General features: G+C 42.6%; 1 protein-coding gene across 1 annotated transcript in view; it reads right to left on the reverse strand.

The window, feature by feature from the left end:
• Positions 1 to 824: 824 nt before the first annotated feature.
• Positions 825 to 27,972, reverse strand: part of LOC113406538 (podocan-like) — a 36,777-nt gene continuing 9,629 nt past the window's right edge. Inside the window, 8 exon segments of the mRNA XM_026651811.1 lie at positions 825 to 1,538; positions 3,372 to 3,562; positions 9,081 to 9,229; positions 11,855 to 12,512; positions 14,350 to 14,465; positions 16,610 to 16,766; positions 19,728 to 19,837; positions 26,682 to 26,746. Coding sequence (XP_026507596.1) covers positions 3,400 to 3,562; positions 9,081 to 9,229; positions 11,855 to 12,512; positions 14,350 to 14,465; positions 16,610 to 16,766; positions 19,728 to 19,837; positions 26,682 to 26,746 — 1,418 coding nt within the window. The 3' untranslated portion in view covers positions 825 to 1,538; positions 3,372 to 3,399.

Below are 27,972 nucleotides of genomic sequence, written 5' to 3' on the forward strand. Positions count from 1 at the left end.
ATACATCGCTACGTGGAAATCTATTCCAGAAATCAGTTGGCAGTTGTTTTTTTTGCCTCAAACACATACTTAAAGCTCATGTTTGTATTGCTTGTTCACATTTAATGTTTGATTTTTGTTTTTTCTTTGTTCTGGAAGTAATTTTTTGCTTTTTTTTTTTCCCCTTCTGTGACTTGTCCCCATTGAGAACTGGCAAGGCCGTGGAATAACTCATGTGTTAGAGAAATCAAAAGGGAGAATGTATAACTAGACCCCTTCTCCAGTAGGGAAAACAGCTGGTGTAGAAACAAGCCAACACAACACCTGCAAATAAATCCTAGGAGCACATTCTGCAAACAACATGTGCTCAACCAGAAACCCTCACTGCATCAACAACTTCCTTGCACTGATTAGATAGCTCAGATGAAGGACATTACAAGCCGATTAGAACCTCACAGCCCTTAAGCTTTGATTCTTATTTTTTCAGGTCTGTTCCATGATTTCAATAGGAACTGAGGGCACTCAGGATATTACAGGAGGGGTCTTAAAAGTGAGAGCAGTTTTAAGGGCCCAAGGTCCTGCAAGGGTTGGGTCCCAGTCTAGCACTCTGATGAGAAACCCCTCCCCTAGCTGTCCTTAATGACATCTTAGGGTCTGCTTATGAGAGGTTCTGAGTACCCACGACTCTCACTGGCTTTGGTGGTCACAGGATCAGGCCCTTAAGTATGTATGCTATACAATATGCATCTAGTTGAGAATGTGTGCTGCTGTACAGTTCCTAAATATTATTTGGTCCATTCACCTGGTCACGATTCAGGGATATTTGTACAAATGCTAATGGACAAAAAGCAGCACGGCAGAAACTTTGACAAGGACTATAATGTAAAAATGCATTTCTTTTTTATATATGTACAAGAGTTGTTGATTTGTTTTTAAAACCTTTCTAACACGGGCATATACTGCAGGCTTTGATAGTAGGGATAAGTTACTATGGGATCCAGCCTTAATTTGCTTTTCTCATCCAAATATACATATTGTACTAACAGAGGAATGGATTCATCCAGTCTGGTTGTTCTTATTGCTGTTTGGTGATGAAGATGCCTCATATACTGCTCCACAAATGAAGCTACTGTAAATACCCATCCCTCTTGATCAACTATCAATCTGTTCGGGGTGAGAGAAAAGAGACAAAACGTATATATGGTTCATTTAAAATGGAGTGACAAAAACAGCATCTGAAGGCATGTGTTCAAAACAGTCCCATATTGTTATTATAGATGGAAATGGCAGGGGAAGAGAAATAGAAGAAACAAAAGCCAGCTTTTGCGAGTTCCAGAGCAATTCCTTATGATCCAGAGTCTTGTATAAGATGAATTGGAAGCTTTGGGATGGCATTCAGGGTCTCTCCCAGATTAAGGCACTATAACAGGCTATCTTCATCAAGCCTGGCCCAGTGCCACAACAAATAGTCTGGGTGTAATTCACCGCACGTTTCGCTAAGTGCGCTCAGTATATCTATATATAGATACAGGAATATATGTCATTTTCCATATGTTTTCCTGCAAAACATAAGGAAGGCAAAAAGAGTTACATAACTTTGGAGCTTGTGATTCAAAACACAGTAAGCTTAATGCATGCTGACAGAAGTCAGATGTGTCCCAGCCCAAAGCAGAGATGTACTTCTTAGAAGGTTAAATGTACCTTGAGTTATTAAGTGTAAACTATTTTCCTAGGAGATTAGTTTGACCACAAGTTCTCTTGTACTTTTATGGATAGCACAGGCATGGGTCTAATATTTGGCTTTCCCAGTAGCTCCTGCCCTGTTCCAACGCTGGTATCTCAAGTAGACAATCGCCAGTACTGAATTGTTCCATACTCTAAGATGAAAACATTTACCAAGGTGGAGACCACATTTGTTTTCACATCTAACCAAATCCAAATTTGAGCTTGGGTCTCCAGTGGCAAAAGGCTAGTATGTACCTTGACCCCTGCCACCTTCCCACCTATAAAAGTCTTTTTTTAAGAGTAGTGCACTGCACAGCAAACAATAAGAAGAACATAAAAATGGCCATATTGGGTCAGACCAATGCTCCATCTAGCCCAGTATCCCATCTTCTGACAGGGACCGGTGCCAGATGCTTCAGAGGGACTGAACAGGGCAATTATCAAGAGATCCATCACCTGTCGTCCAGTCCCAGCTTCTGACAGTAAGAGGTTTAGAGAGACCTAGAACTTGAGGTTGCATCCCTGACCATCGCCATTAAGGGATCTGTCCTACATGAACTTATCTAATTCTTTTTTGAACCCCATTATACTTTTAAATAATCAATGGTCTCCAAACACTGCTGCTCCTCCACCTTATCGTGAACAATAGAAGAGAGAAAAAAGTTCAAATAGAGGAATTAATTGGCTGATCAGATTGGTAATGAGATACAGAGCTCTTCATCTCTAGGTCACCAGCTCAAAATCAGCCCAGGTCGGTAGTGACCTGGACTTGTCATGATCTGGAGGCTCTTCATTGAACCTATGTGAAATAAAATATAAAAAATATATGGAGATATACCTATCTCATAGAGCTGGAAGGGACCCTGAAAGGTCATCAAGTCCAGCCCCCTGCCTTCACTAGACAGGACCAAGTACTGATTTTTTCCCCCTCAAGAATTGAACTCACAACCCTGGGTTTAGCAGGCCAATGCTCAAACCACTGAGCTATCCCCCCGTAATGGTTTCAGTACAGCCCACAATGGACAGTGCTAACTATACAAATACCACCCCCACTACAACTGGGACTCTTGTTTCAGCCTTGGAAGGGGTGGTGATGGTTTGGATGTGAATATGTAACAGTGACCCTATGGATGGGTCATTATATCTGGATCTAAAAACATAAGCCTCGAGCTACAGGACCAGGACCATTAGCTCACAGACATTAGCAGACAGAAGCCTCTAAATGCAGTCCAGCTACTTGAGTGGATCAAAGAGCCACACTGGTATCAATGTGGGTTGCAAGTGGGCATGGAGACTTTGTCATCCCAAGAGGCCATTCCTCCAGGCCATACCTGAGACATATCATGGGGGCAAATTGGAAAGGCAAGTGCTCCTGCTTCCACTGCTGTACCTGCTGTGTGGATAATCAGAGGCTGCTAGAGTCTGTCCAGTATTTTTGATAAACACCAGATACACAATGATTTTTTAAGAGAAATTTTCCAACCAGCTTTGACTGCCATCTCTGTCCCATTATATTTTAGGATGGGCCTTTGAGTCCAATACCCCAACTCTTACCCAGGATGAGTAATTCCATTTACTTCAATTGCACAACTCTTGTGAATTAAGATTACTTACGTAAGGGTTTCAGGATTGGACCCTTGAGTAGATATAGTAGGATGGTTACCTACCACATGATGTGCTTGAGTCTGTTCATAGTTATCTTGATTCTTCCTCTTCTTCCTCCTCCTCCTCTTCTGAATTATCCCTGTTCTTTGAAGTATCACTGAATTCAAAGTTCCCTTCAATATCCAGCACCTGTAAATGCTTTAGGCTTTGGAATGTACTTTCCTTCACTGCTCCAACTGCTATCTTATTATACCTTCAAAACAAAAGTGTGACCACTGTGTTTAAAATAATGGTTCTCTGCAGTGTGCTACATTCTAATTTTGAACTTTGCCTTTCTGTTAGCATCTACAGAGATTATATATTGTAAGTACAGTACACCTCCTACCAACACAGGAGTGTTTGGAGATTAGAAGGTAGCCTGGGTACAAACTTGCCATAACTTCATCCTGGCACACATATCACTCCAAGAAGTACTGTTCCAGCCTAAAAAAGTAGCATTGTTCAAAGTGCAAATGCTGATTGCCCTGACTCTAGGATGACACTTCTGAGAGCAGGGCCTTTTAAAGGTGGACATTTTTTAAAAATCTCAGGTTCAACAGCCTGGATGGCAAAATGCAAGGGCCAAATCCTGAAGTCCATAAGTGGACTTTACTCAGACAAACTCCCATTGATTAAACTGAGACTTCTGGCTGAGGACTGAGTAAAACCAGAGGACTTGGCCCTTCTGGATGGGTAGAGGAAGAGATGGAATGTAATGATCTGTGAACAGCCTAGCTATTTATATACCCTGATTATTTTTAACTATACCGGAGTGGACAAAGGACTTTTACAGCAGGGAAACCCTGAAAATGTGAGTGATACGCAGAGTAACTGCTCACTGGGATTCCAATTGATCTGGCTGTCAGAGAAACAGTTGTTCCAGATTCCATCTATTACCCTGCCCCTAACCTCTACAGCTATACACAGCAGAGAAAAATCACAGTATTGGAAAGTCTCCCCTATGTATTCTTTATCCCAGCACCCAGTACTTTCCTTCCCATAGGGAAATGATACCAGCTGCATGTCCTAAGTTTCAAAGTATAGTGTGTTTGCAGTGTTGTTGTAGTTGTGTTGGTCCCAGAATATGAGAGAGACAAGGTAGGTGAGATAATCTTTCTCAACCTTTTTGATTCCAGGGACTGGCTTGCTGCCTTCCTACATTGTGTGAGGGAGATCTCAGGGACTGGCGCCAGACCACAGATTGGTCGTTGAGAAACACTGCTATAGGAGACCACATAAAACGAAATGGGCAACTGAAGGTTAGAAGGCAGTGGGGTGTTTTACAGATAGTTGTAATGAGCCATAAAACCAGTGTCTCTGAGTCCATAGTTTTTCACATCAAGCAGAGTTATGAAGTTAAGTTCCCAGGCTTGCTTTTGAAGATGTTGTGCAGAAGCAAGTTCCCCACAGACCAGGACACACCAAACTGAAGTGGCACCAGACCCTGCCAGAGCACCAGACCCTGCCAGAACAACAGATGCAAAACCTGCAGACATATCTCCTCTGCTACAATGATCAAAATCCCACACAACACACCTTTCAAGATTCATCTGTCTTACACACCTATCACAACATGTGGCTGTGTGCATTATCCAGTGCATCAAATGCCCCAACATTAACTATGTGGATGAAACCAGACAATCACTACACTCTCAAATGAACTCACGCAGACAAAAATACCATGTCACCTGTGGACGAACACTTTTCACAAAGCGATCACTCTTGTATCTGACCTCTCAGTACTCGTCCTGCAAAGGAAACCTGCACAACAGCTTCAAAAGATGAGCCTGGCAACTTAGATTCATAACTCTGCTGGACACTAAACACCACGGACTCGGAAACACTGGTTTTATGGCTCATTACAACAATTTGTAACACACAACACTGCCTAACCCTAAATTGCCCAGTTCATTTTAAGTGATCTCCTACAGGGTGAGTAAACCCTTGTGCTTAACAACCCATCCCAATTTGTATTTAGCTCAGACACTCTGGTTTCCTTCCCCAAACCTGAAGAAGAGCTCTATGAAGCTTGAAAGCTTGTACTTTCCACCAACAGAAACTGGTCCAATAAAAGATACTATCTCACCTACTATGTCTCTCTCAAAGTATAGTGTGCTTGTCTATGAGACTCAATGACATCTGTTGATAGTTTTAGATTTCCCCCCCTTAAATATTGAATCAAAGGCTCCCTGCAGAAACACAACAAAGTGCAACAATTGTTAATCTGTAAACAATGTAAACATACAATATGTATTTTTAAGGCTCCTTCATGTCTATTTTGTGGCCCATCACTCTGGAATGTGGTCACTGTTGTATTCTCTTAAATATTCCCAGATGCACATGCTATTGTTTTACAATGGTATGATGACTAACGGCTTCTTGTTGACAAATATATCTTAGGCTGACAAGGCCTTCTACTAAATACTATCGCAAGACATTTTAGTGTATTTGTTTTATATACACACACTTTTATATAAATTTGGTTTTTGAGCTGCATCCAAGTTCTCACTAAATTCTCAGAACCCTGAGCAGCTGGATTCACAGACAGCAAGCTTTTAAATTATTGCATAGTAAGCAAATAAAATTATCCAGGAAGGAATTATTCAGATCTGTAGGTTACACAAAGCAATTTAATTGCATATAAAGGAATAAGATCAGACCGTATAAAGCTCACTATGCCATGCATATCCCAGGCTTTTGAACACATTACTGCAGGGATAAAATATCAGATTAATCAAATATTCCATACCATCTAGGGGTTTTATAAATCCTGTCTGAGCAGTATTGCTAACGTCAGTCTCTCAGAATAATAAAAATACATACATTTACTGGCCCCAAAACTGATTTCACTTGCACTGGTGTAAATCCTGAGTAACTCCATTTAAGTTAGTCACCACAGTTTGGATTTATGCTGAGTATAGATGAGATGAGTATGTGGCCCATTACACCTACCAAGTACATAGTTAAAAAACAAACTCCTCGTCTGGTGGAGTTTCTAGTTCAATGCTATTTAATCTAAATTGCATCCTGGATAGACATCAGTATCTAAAGGTTTGCAGTGGTTTACAAAGCAAAGAAGCAATCTTTTCCTGAGCCAAAAGGATGGGAAAATATTAAGTCTCTGTCAGCGCCGTGGGAAACTGAGACCTCTTGGTTTGTAGAGCTTTTCATGCTCATGAGTTTTGAATTTGAACAGAGCTCAGGAAACACAATCAATTGTCCCAGGCAAGTATGAAACTTACTCATTGAAAAGTTTATAGAAGTGAGTGAACTTGGCCCAAGTTCCTGGATGAGTTTCACTTTTCATTTTGAAAGTTTCACCCAGTTCTAGTCTCTGTCCTTAATTAAACTTGAAATTCTGAATATAAGGCCATGAACTAGTTTGAAAAACTTTGGATTTCTATCCCTACATTCCAGGTCACTCTTCTGCAGGCAAGTTCTGTTCAGTGCAGGACAATGGTAGGGGGGGATATGTCTGCATGGCCCTGTCACTTGTGTGTGATCTGGACCATTTGTGCCGCCTGAACTGTGTAAAGTGGCCATAGCACACTTGAGAATGTGGCACCGCATGTTTCGCACAAAGTGCACTAACGGCCACGTTGAAAAGATTTGCTGTAATATTGCTGATTGTTACCAATGGTAAGAGATCTTGTCTCCTCCCCACCTCTGTAGCAACGATAATGACTGGAGCCAGGAGCTGAACAAATGTATGGTATTATGTGTTTCCTCTGCACTGTAGATTCTTTAGACTCATGGAAGATATTAGAAACCGGAGAGGCACGGTGGGTGAGGTAACTTTTACTGGACCATCTTCTGTTGGTGATAGGGTTGCCAGGTGCCCAGTTTTTGACCAGAAAGTCTGGTCGAAAAGGAGACCTGGCAGTGTCCAGTCAGATGTACTGACCAGACACCAAAAGTCCAGTTACCGAGGGGAGGGAGGAGGCGTGGGGTCAACAACTGACACTAGCCCCTGCTCAGCCAGGGCCACCTTGTACCTGTAGGCGGGCTTCTTGTCAGGCTGCAGCAGCTCTCATCCCAGCCCCAGATGGGAAGGGAAGATGGAGGATGGAGACAATCCAGCGAGCGACAGGAGTGCGGTTTTGGGGGGGGAAGGGTGGAGCAGGGGGTGGGGCCTCAGGGGTCCGGTTACCTGCCATTGGAAAGGTAGCAACCCTAGTTGGTATAAAGAACAGGAGTACTTGTGGCACCTTAGAGACTAACAAATTTATTAGAGCATAAGCTTTCGTGGGCTACAACCCATTTCTTCGGTATGAGACACAAACTTTCAAGCTACACAGAGCTCTTCCTCAGATCTGGGCTGAAGAAGAGCTCTGTGTAAGCTTGAAAACTTGTCTCTGTCACCAACAGAAGTTGGTCCAATAAAAGATATTTCCTCATCCATCTTGTTTCTCTAATAATCTGGGACCAACATAGCTACACCACCATATAATAGAAATCAGATTCAGTTTTTTGGCACAGGATTGAAAATGCTCCTTTCCAAAAGATCTGCAGGGCATTTTCAAATGGTTATTGAAAATCAATTATTACACAACATCAGGACTAGAACGATCAGTCTGCAATACTACAGAGATCAATTGTCAAACTGTCAGCCACTCCCAAGTTGCCTCCTGGTGGCCAGGGGTGCCTCTGCAAAAGTCTGCCTCAATTTCCCCTTCGCTCAGGGCCCCTTTAAAAGTCCACATGGTCCATATATTCAAAACATTCTCCTTCTGGGGTCCAATTCATTAAGTGCTGCACAAAGTCATTCAAAATAGAACTCACACCTACAAAGTCTTCATCCCAGTTTCAGCTGGGCCCAGCCCCTCCTCTCTGTGGGTCTGTCCTCTCTTTACAGTTTATTTCTTTTACCCCAGTGCTAAACTGGTCACATAGTCCCTTCTCCCTGTGGGTCTCTGTCTTCCTGCTCTCTCAGCACCCCATACCTGGAGCATGGCCTTCTCCACAGACCTTCCCCACTCATGTTTTCCCATTGCTCACATAGGGCCCTGCAGGAGCCTTTGTAATCCCTGCAGTGTCTGCAGGAATCTGCCAAACCCACAGCTGTCTCCCACTTTATAAGGCCAAGATATCTCCCCTTAAGTTCAACCGGGCAGCAGGTAATCAGTCCAGGTTCACTGGATCCCACTCCCTCTAAGAGGGCCAGACCAATCGCCCTATGCCACCCATGATCATACAAGCATCATAATCATATCATGGGCTCACCCCTTCCCCACAAAACTACCAATGCAACACACACACACACACACACACACATACATTATGCAAAGCTATAGTCATGCATGCCCCCAAACCACTAACAAGCTTCTAGTTGCTATACTATAGAAATTCAGGACTGAAAATCAGTGGCAAGGCTGACTGAGTTAAAATTAGACCTTCCAAACTTTTAGTTCCTGGCTATATCTGGGCACATGACAAACACGTACATTGACATCCTACAGTCTCTCTAATCCGTCTGCCTGACCCATTGTTATCAACACTGAAATTTAAAAGGATGCAGCACTCAAAGCCGAGTGAGTGTATGCGGTGCACACATGACCTCTCATTGCATATAAACCTAGCTGCACCCTGGATTACAGTACGATCAAGTTGCTCATAGGAGAAGCTAGGATTTTAAATGCCTCCCCTTCCTCCCACCCCCGAAGCAAGCAATCACAAAACAGAAAAAAAGCAGAACATCCTGTGTGCAGACTCAACGTAGAAAGTGCCCTTACCTGAGGAAAATTCCCTTTATGTTGGGTGTGGATTCAAAGGCATTCTCGGATACCATGGTGATTTTGTTGTTCTGGAGATATAGATATTCTAGGGATCCTGGCAGGTCCGATGGAATAGAGATCAGCTGATTGCCACCCATATCTAATAGCTGAAAGGAAGAGTCATAAAATCAGGGGCTAACTGAAGAGATGAGTGTAGACAGCAGCAGCACCAAGCATATTTCATTACTGGTGAACCAGATCATGATGTGTGAATCTCAAAAGGATGGGTACTGGTAACTATCACTATGGGGAACCATCCAGAAGTTAGGTACATGTGCAATACCTATCCCGGATTACTGGGTCTGAATATCTGAGTAGGAAATCACCTGAAAAAAGGCTCTTTTTTTGGTGTGTGTTTGTGTTTGTGTGAGAGAAACTGAGCATTTTCAACCCTGTAAAAAGGTTCAGGTTCAGTTCAAGGTGGAGGGATTTTTATGTTTTCAAACCTCGTTTCACGTCAAGATCAATGTGGCCAGGAGGATTCTGGCCAGCCAAAGCTGTAGGGGCGCCTGTCCTCCCATAATGCTATTTAATCTAGCAGTATCACATCAAAGATCATGCTGCTTTCTTTAAGGGCACCTACATTTCTCTATCCCTATCCTCATGTGTTAGTCCAGGCCTGTTTGTAAATGAATGAAAAAGATACTGGGTTTCAATTATGCATAGAACTCCTTGGACGATATTCTCCCAAACACTTCATTGATTAAAGTTACTTTTCAAATGTCACTTTCAAAGTTAGCTAACATATTGGTCTGAAAAGTATTAGCTAGGGCCTGATGCCACAACCCTTACTCACATGTGTAGTCTTACAGAAAGAAATGGGCCGAATATTTCTCCAACTCCCTATCTAAGATATATTTGTGTAGCACCAATCGCCATAATATCTGGCCACTGCTCTGTTACACATTACTGCAAATCTGGAATTCCAGTGACTTCAGTACATTCATTCTGGATTTAGGCCCCCAACTTGCAAACATTTATGCAAATGCTTAACTTTGCACATGCAGGTAGTTTCATTGACTTCAGTGGGAATAGTCACATGTGCAAAGCATGTGGATAAGTATTTGCAGGATCGGGGCCTTACTCAGCTACAATTTGTCAAACCTACCACAATAGGACTACTCATGTAAGAACTGCAAGGTCAACCCCTTAATGAAGGATAAATTACTGTATTCTGTAAGAGAAATAACTAAGTAATAAAGCCACTCAAAAAATGCAACGTGCCAAATGCAACCTTAAGCAGTGTCCTTAGAGGCTACTTGAAGAAAAAAAATGGGCCTGTTATAGTAATGTCATTTTTCTTGAACAGAGTTTACAATGTAGTAGGGTACAGCTGGACTCAAGGGGTTCTGCATTACTCTGGCTTGACACTAATTTCAGTGGTGTGACAGTGGCCTAAAACCAGAGTTATGTAGTAGTGAATCAGACCCCTAGATAACAGAAGCTTATGTCTTCTTAATAATTAAAGCTTCCAAGAACTTAAGAGCATTTGGTTTGGTTTGAAAACAGATGGGTTAGGATGGATAAATGTCTTTAGTAGTACAGTGAAACAATCCCACCATCTGTAATCTTCATTGGTAACATCATCCTTCGAAACTAAATTCCATCTTTGAACGAACCAGCTTTGAAATACAAACATACAGTGAGTCACACTTTAGTTTATCTGCCTTCATTAAAAGCACCAAGTTGACAAGAAAATTAAAAAGGTATGATAAAAATCATGGGCCAGAGCCTCACCTAGTATAAATTGACATTGCTCCATTAATTTCAATGGAGTTATGCCAATTTATACCACCTGAAATCTGATGCACCATTTTCTCCATAGACTTCAAGAGCAGAACTAACATGAGATGAACTGCTGTACAAATCAAAATTCTTGGCATGTCTGAAGCCCTTATGCTGATAACCAGCATCACATATGCTCTGCATCTCTTATCCCTGCGGTGCTTTCAGATACAAAAGCTCCCTCCTTACAGTGCACTAATGTAGGTACAATGGATGGTTGCCATATGACAAGGGCAATACCTTTTAATGCAGGGAATGGGGCTCTTGCCTAAAAGGAAATGCAGACAAATCCTTCAGCTACTGACAACTGCAAGATCATTTTGCATAGCACAAATGTGATTGTTCCTGCCTGCCTTATGTTTCTATTCAACTGTCCCTAACAATTAACCAAAGGACAGGCAGTTGATTGAATCCAGGCCTCCTAACTGCTATCCAGGTGCCTTACCCAGCTGAGCTGCTAAATCTTACAGCTTGGCTTGTCTGACTGTAAGCTGCTATGAATGTTTTGTGCATTAACAGCTTGTTTTATTTATGCACTCCTTGCCTCCCAACGTCCCTCCCTTCAGAACTCTACACAATAAAGCTTATTTAAAACCCTTGCGGGTGGGGAGTGGCATTTGTATGGCGGCATATGGAATTTTAGCTGCATGAGTCATTAATATCTAGTTGAAAATATAACACAGCTTCAGAGTCCAGGACCAAAGAAATCCTTATGTTTCCTCTGATAACAGTACAATGGCATCTGTCTTTCTATTTAGGAGGACAACTCTGCCACAAGTCTTTTAAAATCAGATAATGTCCCCTTTCTATACTGTCCTGCACTTAATGTGCAGGCCTAGAAAATAAGGACCAATCTGAATCTACCACTAATGCCCACTGAACTGGACCAAGCAAATAAGGAAGGGACATCCATATTATCAATACAATAGAGAAGGTGGTGTTTCTACCTGGAGACTGCTGAGTTCCTGCCATGCTGCCCTGTGAATGGAATTGACTTTCAGTTTATTATTGTTCAGGTAGAGCTCCTGCAGCTTTGTCATTCCTGCCAGGGCTCTTCTTGGAATGGTGCTTATGTCATTCTCCTTCAGTTTCAGAATCTGCAAGTTCTTTGGAAAGCCAAAGGGCAGCGTGTGGAGGTTGTTCCCAGAAAGATCCAAGGACTTTAGCAGTCTCAGCTTGCGGAAGGCCTCCCGATGGATATGAGGACTTGTGATCTTATTGTAACTTAAGTTTAGCTCCTCCAGTAAGTAAGTGGTAGCAAAGTCATTCCTGTTAATCTCAGAGATCTGGTTGTGAAGGATCATAAGTGTCTTCACTCGCCGCGGTAGCCCGCTGGGAATCCTTTCCAGCATATTGTTGTACAAGTGGACAGTATGCAGCTTCTTCAAGCCCTGGAAGGCTAGCGGGTGGATCCCTCGGGCTTTTAATTTGTTGTTGTGAAGTAGAAGGTACTCAAGGTTTCTAATTTGGATCAAGACGTCCCTGCCAATCGTCTTAATTGCATTCTTCTCCAGGTGAAGGAGGACGATGTTTCGAGGTAAGCCACTCGGGATTTGTGAAAGGTTATTGCTGGACAAATCTAGATATTCAAGGCTGGATAGTTTCCTTGGAAAAGCAGGAAAGAAAACATTCTCTATTTACCTACTGCCAAGTGAAACAATAATCTGTTTCCCTGGGGGATTTACCCCCTTTTTAAAAGACTTTCTCCCCCCCCATCATGGCTACCCTGCTACTTCCCTTACTGTCCTTGATGTTGTATCCCTGGTCGGGACAGCAGAATATGTAGTTCCTCACTGGCCACTAGGGGATATCCAGTGCCATCAAGCACCAGCTACACTTGCAGGAGAGCTGGCTGGATTCCATAAGCATCTGCCAGGGAGCTGAGATCTGCCTTTCAGCTTGGTAGTTCTCTCTGTTAACACCACATATAAAATACTACAGCCGAATGATCAAAGTTATTGCATGCCACCAGAAAGACCGGTAGAGATGCAGTAGAAAGACCATTAACATTTAAAAGTTCTGCTGTCAGTTTAAAATGACTACATCACAATCGACACTAACTCCTGTCTCTCATTTCAAATAAAAGGGTATTTTTCACACTAAAAACACAAGTTTTGACTTTGAGATGATGCTGAGTTGTTCTCACCAAAGGGGGAAACATAAGCTCAGAGGCCTATGCCAAGATTATGAACTTCTCGTGACCTCCTAGTATTATGGAAGTGATTCAAGGCCAGATCTGCTTTGTGTAAACTATTCAAACTAGATTCTAAGGACTCCGTTGTAGCTAAAGCAAATCTTCAGTCTAGCCACTTATACCAACTGGAGGCAGATAAGTGGTATTATTTCCCAGCTCAGTGTTTCAAGGCAGACGTTTCTGGAACTGGATAGCTTCTCAAGTCAAACAGTGTACTCTACCCAGGAAATATGGATTTATGTAGTGCAACCTTCATTGACCACTGAGTGGAAAAGATCAAACCCCATCCCCACTGCGAAAGGTGATCTGTGGCTTAGCCGGAGTGATTGTGCTGTGCTCATCCAACCCTTATCAGAAATGTTACACACAACATTATTCTGGAGATAAAAATAGCAAACCCACAGATAAATTACTATGCAATTGTGAGGATGCTAAATAGTAGCGGGAAGAATAAAGGGGTTGTTGCATTTTCCTTTCTTCATAATCTGACAGGTTCATAGAGCACATAGCAAGTTGTGTGCAGGACAGGTACTGCGAGTCAGATCCTCAGGTACAGCCAGTCAAGTACTCCACACAACTGGGAAGGCAAAGGTAGCTTTCTGACACACGGATCCCAAGAGTCTCAGTTTACCCATGGCACAGCACAGAGAAGCCAAAAGGCTATTTTAAATTGCACCAGCTTGTAAAAAACCCTTAGGGGCCATTTTACTTCTGGGAAGTGTCAAAGCACAGCATTCTCCAGCTTTCCTCCTACACTGGGGTAGCCCCAGGCCAGGGTAATCCTGAACTGCAGAATTAGGGCAGTTTTCAAGTCCGTTTTGCACTGTGAGAGCAGCACAAAGGAGAATCAGCAGAGCTGAAGATCTAGCCTTAATGTCCAGAAAACTGCACTTGGATCTGATCGTGAAAAGTGCTGAGTGATCTCACTTTGGTTTCAACAGGAGTGGAGCCCTAACCTTTTACTGACTTCAGCATGACTCTAGGCCTCTCCCAATAGGCACCTGGGATTTTGCATGATTGGGCCAGTAGCTACCAGGGAGCTAGGATCATTGGTGTCCTTTGTTTAAATACACTGTCTGATACCAGTTCAAACGGTTCACCAATATGTTTGCATTTGGGTGGCAGCACCGGAATCTAGGCCTTTTCATATAGACCCAGTAAATAAAATGGCACATTTTATAATAGAAACCTTGTACCTTCTTGTACATGTAAAGAAAAAATAGCCAAATTTAAAGAGCAGAGTCTCACCAGAAGGTTTCATTGTCCATCCCTTCATTAGTCAAGTAGTTGTTCTGCAAATACAGCTCTCGAAGGCCCACAAGTTCATTGAAGGCTCCTTTGGGAATCTTTTCCAGTTTGTTGTTCTATAGACACAGAAAGCACATTATTAGTCTGAGAATATCCGAGTCTAGAGAATCATCAGGCACAACTCTGAGCAGCTAGCATCATAGGCCTCATGTCCATGGGCATAAGAAGCAATGAAAAATCAGTAGGACTAGCATATGATATATTACATGGGGCTGTTATCAGGCTGTGAGAGAAATATATCCAAACAGTAGGCCAAATCCTGCAGTCCTTTCTCACTCACTCTTCTAGCACGATTCCCCAAGCGTTTTGACTGAAGACAGGGTAAGAGAATTGCAGGATTTGGCCCATTAACAGGCCCTACTTACTGTACAGGTTCCTATTCCTTCCCCCCAAGAAATCTATGCACATATCAATCAACCCTGGCCAAAGAATCTAGACTCAGCAAACCAGATTCCACTATAAAGTGGACCAACCAATTCTACAATCCTAACAATATTCCTTATCTACCAAAAAGTACAGTTCCTAAGAGTTAGATTCCAGAAAGCTACCTTCTCCCCTTAATGTGGCTTCTGAGTGGCCAACAGGCAGCAAAAGATAAACCTTTGCTGTTGCCTGAGCCAACATTAAAAATGTTGTGTTCGTTGGTGCATTTCATTTACAAGCAGGAATTATAAGTGGGCCCCCACACTTTTAGAATATATAAAGGCACTAATGTTGAATTTAGCAGATGCAAAACAGTTCAAGTATATGAAGAATGCACCAGACGCTGGGACAGCTTCATGTCTTATACAACATCTCAATCAATGGGACTACACCAGTGTCGAAGTGATCAGAGAGAGGAAAGAGACAACATGATTGTGTCACATCAAAACTAACCCTGTCTCTCCCCTTTCAACTCCCAGCGGCTATCCCTCATTTATTGTTGCTCTCCCATTGGCTGGTCAAAACAACAGGTTCATGTGTCGCTACCAGCAGATGACGCTTTTTGGAAACAAAGCTCATATGACGCTTTTTGGAAACAAAGCTCATATTTCCCTCTCCAGTCCTCCTCTTTTCCCCCACAGGGCCCAAGACTGCCATTCTCACAGCTGACTGAGGAAAGACAGTTAAAGTCCAGTACTGGGCAAACTCTGTGTCTTGATTGTGCACGGGGCTGAGTACCCACATGTCCCATTAAAGTCAATGGGATTAGCGAGCACTCAACATCTTGCAGGAGTCCAGCAATTCAGAAGATTAGGCCCTTTGTTTTTACCTTTCTCTAAACTGGAGACCTTAGTTCCTAAAAAGTGTTGCATGAGAGTCAACGGTGAAACCTTCAAAGGAGAGGAAAGCAGGGCAGGCAACAAAGGACTGCATAGCTTAGGGAGATGATAATAGGCTAAAGGCCCTCTTCATCTCCCAGGGATTGTCAGCACTAAGCACAACTGGATCCAGAATTCTCCACCATCGCAGCTCCTCCATGTTAGCTATGGTGAGAGCTCTAGTGCAAATGGGCGACACGTGATTTTAATCACGATTAGATGACACGGAGATAATACCAGAGCACAGCTACACTACAACGTCCACCAATGCCTCTGCCAGGGTTAGCTGCAGCCATGGAAAATTACTGGTCCAAATATTCCAGTTGCCAGTTCAGTAGAGACCAAAAGTCATTGCTACTTGAAGGTGATACAGCCTATGTGAAATAATCTGGTGAGCAAAGACAGTGGATAAGCAGCTATGTCAGAAAAAAATACCATCACACATGGCGGGCTCAAAGAGGACAAAGACCGAATGGCCTTAGAAACTTATCTGCCCTCTCATCTCATCCCTTATCTGCCCTCTGTGTGATTCCAACACATGAGGACAGCATGACAAAATGTGCACTCTCTCTGTCCAAGGACTGCCTGGTGTTTGGCTACACTCAGGATTGAGACATGCAAGGCTGCCAGCCAGCCACCAGCAATAAATTCCCTTGGAAAGAGAAAAAAAGGAATTTTGATCTAGGCAAACAGCTTGTTGCGCTGCAAAACAGCCATCACTTCTCATGCCAGTAAACTTGTATGTACAGGGGAGATTGGCTACTCTCTGGCTTGCTTTTAGTTCAGCCCAAACCTAGCAGGCACAATCTAACAATGGGCCTGCCTCGGCAGCTTAAATCTCAGACACACACAGAACTGCATCCCAGATGTAAGAGAATACATAAAGTTGGTTCCATTACCTTTAAGTGTAGTTTATATAGTGCTGGAGGCAGGTTCTTCGGAACATACTTCAGGAAATTGCTGGACATGATCAATATCTCCACGTTATTAGAGCCATTGAATATATTATCAGGTAACCCAGCATCTGAAAGTTTATTGTTGTGAAGATATACAGATCTACCAGAAAGAAAAAGACTGAATTAGGCAGTATGGTCTGCTTTCCTCTCTTACCCAATACAGGCTTCTGAAATCTACACCTCAGTCTATCTTCTTCCTTGTCTTAAGATACATATGTTCATTTTTTAATGTATCACTTATTCTGCCAAGTATAAAACAGATGTGCCCAAACCACAATACTGGCCCCAAGCAGTCTCTGAGTGGTGGAATGTTCAAAATCCAAACCTGGATCTGGATCTGTATTTTATGAATCGCCCACATCTTTAACAGGCTGAGACAAAGTAGGGATAGCTCAGTGATTTGAGCATTGGCCTGCTAAACCCAGGGTTGTGAGTTCAATCCTTGAGGGGCCGTTTAGGGAACTGGCGTAAAAATCTGTCTGGGGATTGGTCCTGCTTTGAGCAGGGGGTTGGACTAGATGACCTCCTGAGGTCCCGTCCAACCCTGATATTCTATGAAAGCCTGGAATCTGTACATGGCAAGACTTGGGTATGTTTGAAATCTGGATCTGAATTTAGCAGCTTGAGCCCAGCTCACTGTTTGGCCACAAGGCAAAGAGAAGCTATTGGAGCGATAGGCAAACCTCAGAAACGTTTAGAGTTTGGATTTAGTTCAGAGACATACCCAATGTTTGGGTTCTAATCTAAACCAGTGGTTCTCAACCAGGGGTTCAGGGCCCCCTGGGGGGGCCACGAGCAGGTTTCAGGGGGTCTGCCAAGCATAGCCGGTGTTAGACTCGCTGGGGCCCAAGGCAGAAAGCTGAAGTCTTGCCACACAGGGCTGCAGCTCCGGGCACCAAGCCCCACCACCTGGGGCTGAAGTTAAAGCTTGAGCAACTTAGCTTCACAGTGCCCCCTGTGGTGTGGGGCTCCACACAACGGCCCTGCTTGCTACCCTCTAACGCAGGCCCTGGCTATTATATGCAGAAAAACAGTTGTTGTGGCACAGCTGGGCCGTGGAGTTTTTATAACATGTTGGACAGTGGCCTCAGACAGAAAAAGGTTGAGAACCCCTGGTTTAAAGCACATCCCAACCTTGAGTTTGCAAAGTTGGGCTATAAATCTCTTGAGGATTGGTCATCTCGGGAGATTTCCATTCTTTCTGCTTCCACGAAGGTGGGAAATAATACAAGAATAGCGTCTATGTTGCTATTTCAGAATTTTTGCTTCTAGAACTCAGGAGTGCAGAGACCACTATGCAGATAAAAGAATAGGCTTAACCAGTCTGTAAGACTTTTAAACTTAAGGTGAAGGTTTGGGGAAATATGTTTATTTCCCTCTGCACCAGTTAGCCCCATCCCTAGGTAAATTCCTCCCAGGAAGTCCTTATCAGATAAGGGGAAACAGTTCTATCTCAGAGCGAGGGGAAAAGGAAAGAGAGCCTTAACCTCCTTTCTTAAACAGTTTTTATAGCTGTGCAATGACAGTGATGTCAATGGAGCCACTCCCGATTTACACCTATGCAAGTCGGAGGAGAATCAAGTCCAAACCGTCTTCCCTTTGTTTTTACAAAAACCCACTGTCATAAACAATGGGTGGCGACTCCCACTTCTATAGTCCCGTTGTTTCTGCATGTGCTGCAGGAGGCACTGTGGCTAAAGTCCTGGTGGCAGATTAACAGTATGAGAGGGAACCACTTCCAAAGCGGGGATTGAAAAGGCTGCATTTTCTAACTTGTTTTAGGATTTTGTTGTGATTGTGGAGATGATCTGGGGGGATTTTTTGGACTCAACATAGAAACACAACAGCTCCACGAGCAGAGAACCACAGGGAAGGATATGATTCACTCTGTATGGTCAGCTATGCTTTTAACTGACAAATATTTGCCTTTCTAAAAACCTCTCGTTCCAAGTCAGCAGAGCCTGAAAGTACATACTTTACTGGGGCGGGGGGAAAAGTACAGCAACTGAATTTCTGAGTTAAGATCTTGTATCCGTCCAGCTCAGGAAACAACGGGCTGCTATTCTGTATTAAACAATGGTTGCTATGGGAGAACTTGTGAAACTCACTTCAGAAAGAGCCCAACTACTTAATGTGATACAGGAACTCAGCAGCTTCTGTCATTCAGGTTGGAAGGAAGACACATGCATAAGCTCAGGTGCAGTCATGATGAAATATCACTCAAGATGAGTGACTGACCCAACCTTTTCAGATGACTGTAACGGAGCCGAGAAGGTACTGAGCTAACGCAACTCCCCCTGAAGTCAATGGAAATTGAGGGCTCCCCGCATATTGCAGGATTAGACCCTGCGGGCTCAACTGTGCCAGCCAGTGCTAGGCACTTACAATTCAAATGTGCACGTTGTAACCAGCAGTGGAGCTCGGGATGCTCTTGCAATGGTTACTGCAGTAATGGAGTCTGTATCGATAGATTAGGTAAAACTTCTGTGGAGCAGACCACATTTCACAGCAGGCTTGTGAAATGAGGGTGGTCTGTGGCACTGCACTGGGGTCCAGCCTAGAAAATCATCGCTAAAGAATAGCGGTGGCGCCTAGAGAATCAGCCACCCAAGGTTGAAGTACTGATGGGGGTTGGTAAGTACTGTTGAATCCAATACTGTTGCATCATTAGCAACAGCATTACAGTCTCAGCTTGATTGCAGCCTTTCATTGAAGGAACTAAAATGGAGTTGGGAATATTTGACCAGTTAGTCACTGATTTGATTAATCAGTGTTGCTCCTTGCCACTCATAACAGATAAACACAAACAAGATTTAGAAGACGTGTTTATTAAAAATGTTGTGTGTATATTTGTGTGATGTCCAACAAAAGCCACTAGAATGCATTCATCCGAGAGTGGTTTCGGTCCCCTCGGTAACATAAACAATCCGCCTCCTCCAAAAGTTATCTGCGGGCCAAAAATGGTTTTGGTAAACAATCTAAATAATCAGTTCTTCCCACCAACCCATTTGCACTAAGCAGTGACAGAACATACTCCTCCTTTCACTTCTCGATCCCTTACCTCAGGTTTGGCTTCTGTCCGAACGTGAGCCCATAAATCTTTGTGATGGAATTGGCTGCAAAATCTGCACTGATCAAGGTATTTGGTAGGAATTTCGGGGCCAGAGTTAGCTGAAAAACAAATATTGGGGGGGTGGGGGAGAGAGAGGAAGCCAGTTAGATGCAATGAATGCTTTAACCACCAGTATTGGGTTAGCAACAGAATATTTGCAGGCTATTTACTTTGAAGAAGCAACAGTAAATGACAGAGTCCACGTGGTCTCATTAAAAACAGTGAGGATTTCTGTCCTTACTAAATAATCTCTACAGGAAGGAGCTAGACTTTTGCTTCAGAATGTTTGGATGGGTTTTGTTTTGATTGGAAGAAATCAAGGGTTCAGAGAGTAAATACATTTCATGTTATGGTCATAATTCCGGTGAAATACTATGCCAAAATTTAAAAAAAGCAGCATAATGCCCTCACTGCCAGAGTCTCATGTGAAAGTAACTCACGTGGGTGGTTACTCCACACTTTAGTTCCAAAGTCCCATGCATGTTTGACAATCTCTTCAAAACAGGATGCAGGTTATCAGGGGTGTTTTTTTCCAAACAACACAGCAGAATATAATATTGGCACAAAAGCAAATATCTGATGTGTATTAAGAGTTACATCTTATTTGTTAAACACAGACAGTGTATTGGAAACACAATACAGTGTTCTTGTCCCAAAGATCTTATAATCCAAACAAGACAGATACAGGGCTTGAGTCTCTTCTTGGCCCAGCGCTATTCAATATCTTTATCAATTATCTGGAAAAAAACGTTGCTGGTAACGTTTGCAGATGACAAAAATTGGTGGAGTGGTAAAATATTAGGACAAGTCAGTTCTACTGAGTGATCTGGATCATGTGGTAAAATGACTTTACTGAATAATAGCTAAAGTCAAGGTCATACAATTAGGAACCAATAATACAGGTCACACTTTTAGGGTGGAGGTCTGTATTTTGGAAAGCAGCAACTCAAAATAACGTAGGGTTCAAGGTGACAAGATAACTCAAGACACGATCGCCTAGAGCAGTGCTGTGGTTAAGAGAACAAATGCAATCTTTGGATGTATAAGCAGGGGAATAACTAGTAAAAATAGGAAGATGTTTTCAGTACTGTATGCATCATTAGAGAGATAATTACTGGAATACTGGGCCAGTTAATTTTTAAAAAGGATATTGACAAATTGGAAAGGGTTCAGGAAAGAGCTACAAGAATGATTCCAGGTCTAGATAACCTGTTTTACAAGGAGAGACTGAAGTACCTCAATCTATCTTAGTTTATCCAAGAGAAGGCTAAGAGGTGACTTCATCACAGTCTGTAAGTACTTGTATGATGAAAATATTTCTGATAGTAGAGGGCTCTTTAATCTAGCTGACAAAGGTATAACAAGATCCAATGGCTGGAAGCTGAAGCTAAACAATTCAGATCAGAAATCAGGTGCACATTTTTTAAGTGAAGGTAATTAATCATTAGAACAATTTACCTGGAGTGTGACAGATTCTCTGTCACCTTTAATCAAGATTGGACTTCTTTCTAAAAAGATATGTTCCGGAGAATACAACTAGAAGTTGTGGACTAGATACAGACATCACGTGGTGAAATTCTACGGCCTGCATTATGCAGGAGGTCAGACTACCTGATTATAATGGTCTCTTCTGGCCTTAAATACTTTGAATCTATAAATCCTCCTCTCACATAAGTTTTACAACAGTGTTACTCCATGAACTTCAATGGTCCTACTCATGATTTAAGTGATGTCAGTGAAGGGAGAGTCAGGCCTATAGAGCAGGCAAGACACAATGAGACTGCACATGAAGGAATGTCAGTAATTCTTTTTTAAGTCATTACTCCTATTATTATTATTATTAACACTTCATTATTATTATCACCTTGGGGAAGAACAGAGATTTTAATGGGGAATAGCTTGGCCTAACTTCTTAAATAAATGAATAGCTGAAGAGTATCAAGCTTCTCTTTCTGCTGGTATGTCAAGCATGCACTTGGCAGAGTAGTGTTTCTATCACCTTGTAGTTCACCAGACATGTAACTCAGACTTTTATTTTTAAACCGAAAATAAGTTTGTTTCGTTTATTTGTCTCTTTCTCTCCTGTGTCAGTAATTCCCTCCTTAGGCTGCCTGAAAATGTCTGATGGACCCAAATCAAGCAACAAGAGCCATTTCCCCAAATCAATTATCCCCTGTGAAGCTTACTCAGCACCAGAAATAATGGGTAGAAATTAGAGGCATTTTACCAAGACCAGCACTGATACCACATTGCCTTTAGCTTTAGATGTACTCATGGGTACATGCTGTACTTGCTGACCTGGGAGATGTAATCTCATGGGAGTGGATTAATGCTAACAAGCCTGGTCAAGAAGCTCTGGAAACGTGTCATAAGGCAACATTCTCTACCATGGCATAATACACAGAAATCAGACACAGGAAATCACTCATAGATGCAATTAATCACTTCCATCCAGGTTCAAGCTTTCCTGTCTGCATACATTGTCACCTGGATCAAAGCAGATATATGAAACACACAACAGCCCTGTACGACACTCAGAGAAACAACAGAATCACTGAAAACCACAGAGAAAGAAAATAGAGAGGAGGTGTTTCGCTCTAAGAAAGAAAGAGATTGATTGATTCAAGCTGCTCAGATCCTTTTCTCGGCATCTCTTCCTCTTCCAGGACCAGTTCGCACCAACTATCTGGGGTTCGACAGCTGCTGCTGGCCAGGCAGATTTCAGATGTAAGAAGGCATGGTCAGATTTAGCAGAGAGAAGCAGACAGCTCTTTCTTAATCTGTTTCACAGCTAGGTAGCAGGAGCTGAAGGAAGGGGTACAATAATGATAGAACTGACACAACAACTGTCCCAGTGTTAGAACTTTCACTCATTGGCTTTTATAACTGGATGAACTGTTTTGTGTGTGTGTGTGAGAGAGCCAAGAGATGGTTGAAGAGCACCAGGATCTTTGTGTAGGTTTCCAGGAACTCCATTGCACAGAAGTGTCAATATCAGATTTACCTTCTCATCACCCCTCTGCCTTCCATCCTCTTGATATGAGGCAGACATCAGAAAAACATGGCTGCTCTCAAAAGCCTATAAACCAGTTACTCTGATGTTTGGCAAGTTATACTTTCATCCACCTCAGGTGGGTAGAAGCCTGTTGAAAATTACAGAACACATCTCCGAAGGGAAATCCCATTCTCTTACTAGAAATGGTAATGTGACCAGCTGAGGGAACATCACTGTCCTTTCTCTCACCTGCCATGACAGGTCTAACAAATGTTCAATCCAAGTGTCAGAGTAGCAGCCGTGTTAGTCTGTATCCGCAAAAATAACAGGAGTACTTGTGGCACCTTAGTCTCTAAGGTGCCACAAGTACTCCTGTTATCAATCCAAGTGTGTGTTTTGCATTTGAGGTATTGCCAACTGGGGGGGGTGGGGGAAAGACACTCCCTGCAGGGACCTCAATTATCCGACAATAGCAAGTTTGTCTTGAGAGCTATTTGCTGTATCTGCTCCTGCAGAGAATGACGAATTTTCCAAACTTGTGCTGCTTCTAATGCAGTACACAGGATGGATGGCGTACTGAATGCCCTATTCTAGGGTAATACCTATAGTACTGAATGATGATTTTCATTAGTTGGCTCTTTGGAGAATTTATGCTGGGTTTTCATAGTTGTTAGAGTTAAAGTAGATTCAGTGGCTGGGAACTCTCCCATCATTATTGTCTAACAGCAATCTAGTGACTTCAACTAATGCGATTTTCTCTGCAGCCTTGTTCCTGCCGTCCCCCGCCCATCTCCATATTGCAGGTTTCTTTCCTCCATGGCTAACTGGTAGATTAACCAATTACAGTGCTGCCATAAAAGCTATTTTCTCCTTGCCTGCTGCAGACCCTGACACAAACAGAAAAGCCTTGGATCCAGTGAATCCCATATCACTACGGGAATATTGAGAAATCTCAAGACTCCCTGACCCAAAGGGCTGATAATGTAAAGTAATCAATACAGCAGCTCAGTGCCCTGCCCTCCATTTCAGCAGGTGAGGTTTTTGTTAAAAATGAGGCATGCTGTGGCTCCCCATAGGCTGTGTGACCAAGGCTTCTGGTGGGTGTTCTTGCGGAATTTAAACAAGAAGCGACAATATAAGTTATTTACTTATGGTGACTGATACACCTGCAATACAGCAGGGTTATGTATTAGCCTAGTTATGCTAATTAAAAAAGCCACCCTGCCAATTTACCTGTCTGCGAAGTAATCAGAACTGCCACTAACTAAAACATCAAGACAAGCCTCCTTCCATAAAATGAGAGGAGTAAACTACCAGCAAACCCCTGCCCTCCTCCAAACACCACAGTTGCCTGAGCTGTAGCACTTCCCTTTGAAGCATGGATGCATAACAAAGCCAATCTGGTTTGTCCTGGCTCGTGATTTCTGAAGACGTGTTATTTTTGTGGGTCCACAACTTCTCACTGTAACTGCTTCTGACAATTTGCTGATGTTTGCATTTTTATCTTGGATGTGTGTCTCTCTCTGCAACAGTGTCAGGAAAAGCCAAACACTTTGTTTTGTCACACAGGGAAAAGTTGGACTGCAAAGTTCTGGAATATTAGTCACAGCCTGGCTTGTTCTTCTCTTTTATGGATCTACTTGCTGCCAAGACCATTACATGGAAATGTGGCTTGAAAAAGTAGAAAATGTGATATAGCTGTACTAAGGAGCAAATTCTGAGCTCAGGCACACCAGGGGAAATCCATGAAGTTATTATGGATTTGTCCTGGCAGGACACTTAGACCAAAATCTGGCCACTTGGTGTATAATCTAAAGGCCAAAGGATCACAGACATTAAAAAAATAAAAGTGTGGTTAAACAGATAGAGAATTACATTTTTTTCTGTCTGAAAGGGGCTCCCTGCTTGCACAGCTGAGCTTTCCCCACTGACCTGTGCCTGGTGCTTTAAGCCATACTTTTCTGTGGCATCACATTTCCTTCCATAGCAAATAATTGTGGGGGTTCATTAAAAATATTATTCCACTGCAGAACCAAGCAGGAGTAAGGTGATATCAGAGAGGGCATTTCCATCCCTGTTGAGATAGCATAACCTTTTCATCAAGGCTTGGGGTATCTGTTGTGACTCCTACCATGGGTCATCAGCAGGGACCTGGGACCTTAACCACTAGAAGTATGCGCTCCAACCATTTGAGCTAAAGAGGTAACTTGATTAGCTGCTAGCAACAGTAGGCACTTAGTCTCTTATGTGGACCAGACACTAGTGTGGGGGACAGCACACAATACATGGGGGGGGGGGAAAGGGGGTTACACTTTCATCATGTCCCAAAACCTCAGTAGCACTAGCTCCTCTCTAACATCTACTTCCACTCATTCCACAGTTCTCCTAATCCATAGAACCCACATTTGGCGGGCAGTTGTCTCTACTATGCATGTGTATAGCTCCTGTAGACATGATGGGAATGGGCTCCATGGAGAATGTTGTGGCATTTTCAGTTCCTGACTGTTCATTATGAGAGTCACACATCAAACTGTTAGGACCTGTTTTTTCCAATGAGGCTTAACCCAGCCTCTTCTAGTGTGTGTGCAGCTTTGTATACCTGCACTCACAATTTATGTGCACTATCATTTCTGTGTGCAGGTGAAAAAGTCCATCAACTAGGGCCTGATCCAAAGCCCATAGAATCATAGAACGCAGAGCTGGAAGGGACTTCAAGAGGTCACTTGGTCCTGCCTCAGTGCATTGGGTTGAACTAAGTATAGCTAGATCATAACTGACAGGTGTTTATCTAACCTGTTCTTTAAAATCTCCAATGATGGGGATTCCACAACCTCCTTTTGAAGCCTATTCCATACTTAACTATCCTTATAGTTAGAAAGTTTTTCCTAATATTGAACTTAAAACTCCCTAGCTGCAGATTAAACCTATTATTGCTTGTCCTATAGTGGACCTGGAAAACAAGGGCAGTTGCAAAGAGGACAGTGATCAATTAACATATTTGAAGACATTTTTCAGGGCCTCCCTTAATCTCCTTTTCTCAAAACTAAACACTCCCAGTTTTTTTAACCTTTCCTCATAGGTCAGGTTTTCTAAATCTTTTATCATTTTTGTTGCGCTTCTCTGGACAGTCTCCAGTTTATTGACATTTTTTTTTTTTAAGTGGCACCCAAAACTGGAGACAGTACTCCAGCTGTGGCCTCACCAGTGCCAAGTAGAGCATAATGATTACCTCCTGTGTCTTACATCAGAGTCATACAGTGTTACTGCCTAGTCAGTAATTCCCCAGTTTATATTTGCGCATTTGATTTTCCCTTCTAAATGAGGTGTAGTACTTTGAACTTGTCATTATTGAATGTCATCTTGAAGTCAGTGGGAGTCTCTCTCTTGACTTAGTGGGCTTTGGATCAGGTCCCCAGTGAGTGCAGGTTCTAGACGTTACGTGTTCAAACACCACACAACACCAAACGTGGTCAAATGAGCTTGTGCGTGAAAACTCTTTTGCCTGTATAAACGTGAAGTAATGGATTTAAATCACCTGCACTGAGGCAATTGTGCACAAAAGTGCCCACAGATTCCAGATGGCGCTAGACTCTGTGTGCACAGGTGAGAGCTCTATTTTGAATGATTAATTTCTACCTCTCTCTTATCTATTGATGCACTCTTCAAACGAACATCTTCACACAACACCTTATTAGCAACTCCATAAATAGCCCTTCTGTGTTAACAGTTTTGCAGCATGATGGAAGTTTTAATTGTAGATAGCCTTAGATGAGCCCCCATTGGAATTACACACCTCAGCACAACATTACAGGCATGGAGAACATAAATGTATTTTTTAAATCATCATTATCGTTTAACTTTATGAATAACATCAGAAGGCATCTCCAAAAACCATTTCCCCCTCTTACCTTATTGTTTGCAAGGTACAGATAATTCAGGTTCTCCAGCTGTTCAAATGCCTCCTCTGGAAGCCCTTCAAACAACAGGAATGATTTACAGTCAACACCCTTTGTGAATGAGAATGCTAGAAGGGCTTTCCCCCCCCCCCAAAGGGTATCTATAATGTAAGTTTTAAATATTTTTCAGAAACAACCTGACTCATGCTTTTTGTTGTTGTTTCATTTTCTATAATTATAAAGGCTATAGAAATTCATAAAAAGCTCTAGCTGAACAAAGCACATTGTTTAGCCTGTAGTAATTCGCGTGATGATCAGAAGATGTAAAAGAGTGCACCAGATTTAAGGTCGCTTGCTATGAGATATATATTACTAACTGCACAGAGCATCCATGCTGCCTGGGAAGAAAGGACAGGAATCAGATGTGGATTTTCTTCCCTCCCCTCCCCTGCTACATCTTTTGGTTAATTTCTTTTTATGAACTTGTAGAAAATTCTTCTCATAAGGACATAGTCTAAATCAAAGCATATTTGAAACTTACGGCTCAATCATGCGCACACTGAAGTTAATGGAAGAAGTTTCTCTTAACTGAAAAGGGAACAAGACCAGGTCCTGAATCTATACTTTTTGTTTTGCTGTACAATGGTCCTGTGCTTCCAATCAAGTCTACTTGTACCCCCTGAAATAGGAGGCTGCTCCTGTTATCCATATGAGTAGTAGGGTGCATCTCACAGACAGGGTCACACCTGAGCGTGTTGACAGTAGTACCATTTCTGAATCACACACCTTCCCCCTTTATTATCATGTGCCTCGTCCCCAGCCTCTATTTTCTTCCTCTTTCAGAATCTGGCCTTTTCCTTATTAATTAAATAGCAATGTTCTATAGAATCATAGAAAGCAGGGTTGGGAGGGACCTCAGGAGGTCATCTAGGCCAACCCCCTGCTCAAAGCAGGACCAAGCCCCAGACAGATTTTTGCCCCCGATCCCTAAATGGCCCCCTCAAGGATTGAACTCACAACCCTGGGTATAGCAGGACAATGCTTAAACCACTGAGCTATCCCTCCCCCCATAGCGAGTGCTTGATGTATCCAGCAAAACTTTCCTGAAGCAATCAAAGTGGGTTAACAGAAAGGGTGGGAGTGGTGTTATTTTTAATGCTTATGGTTTGGTTCCAAAGGTTTTGAGTAATTTAGACATCAAATTAACTGAATTGAACTGAAGGAGTGAATTAAGATGCAGGCTCTGTCATAGGGAATTTGTTCAGCATGCAGATATTTCTGGATCCAATTTGGATTGCTCTGA

This window comes from Terrapene carolina, unplaced genomic scaffold, assembly GCF_002925995.2.
Source record: "Terrapene carolina triunguis isolate 2854851 unplaced genomic scaffold, T_m_triunguis-2.0 Scaffold103, whole genome shotgun sequence".
Classification (NCBI taxonomy): domain Eukaryota; kingdom Metazoa; phylum Chordata; order Testudines; family Emydidae; genus Terrapene; species Terrapene triunguis.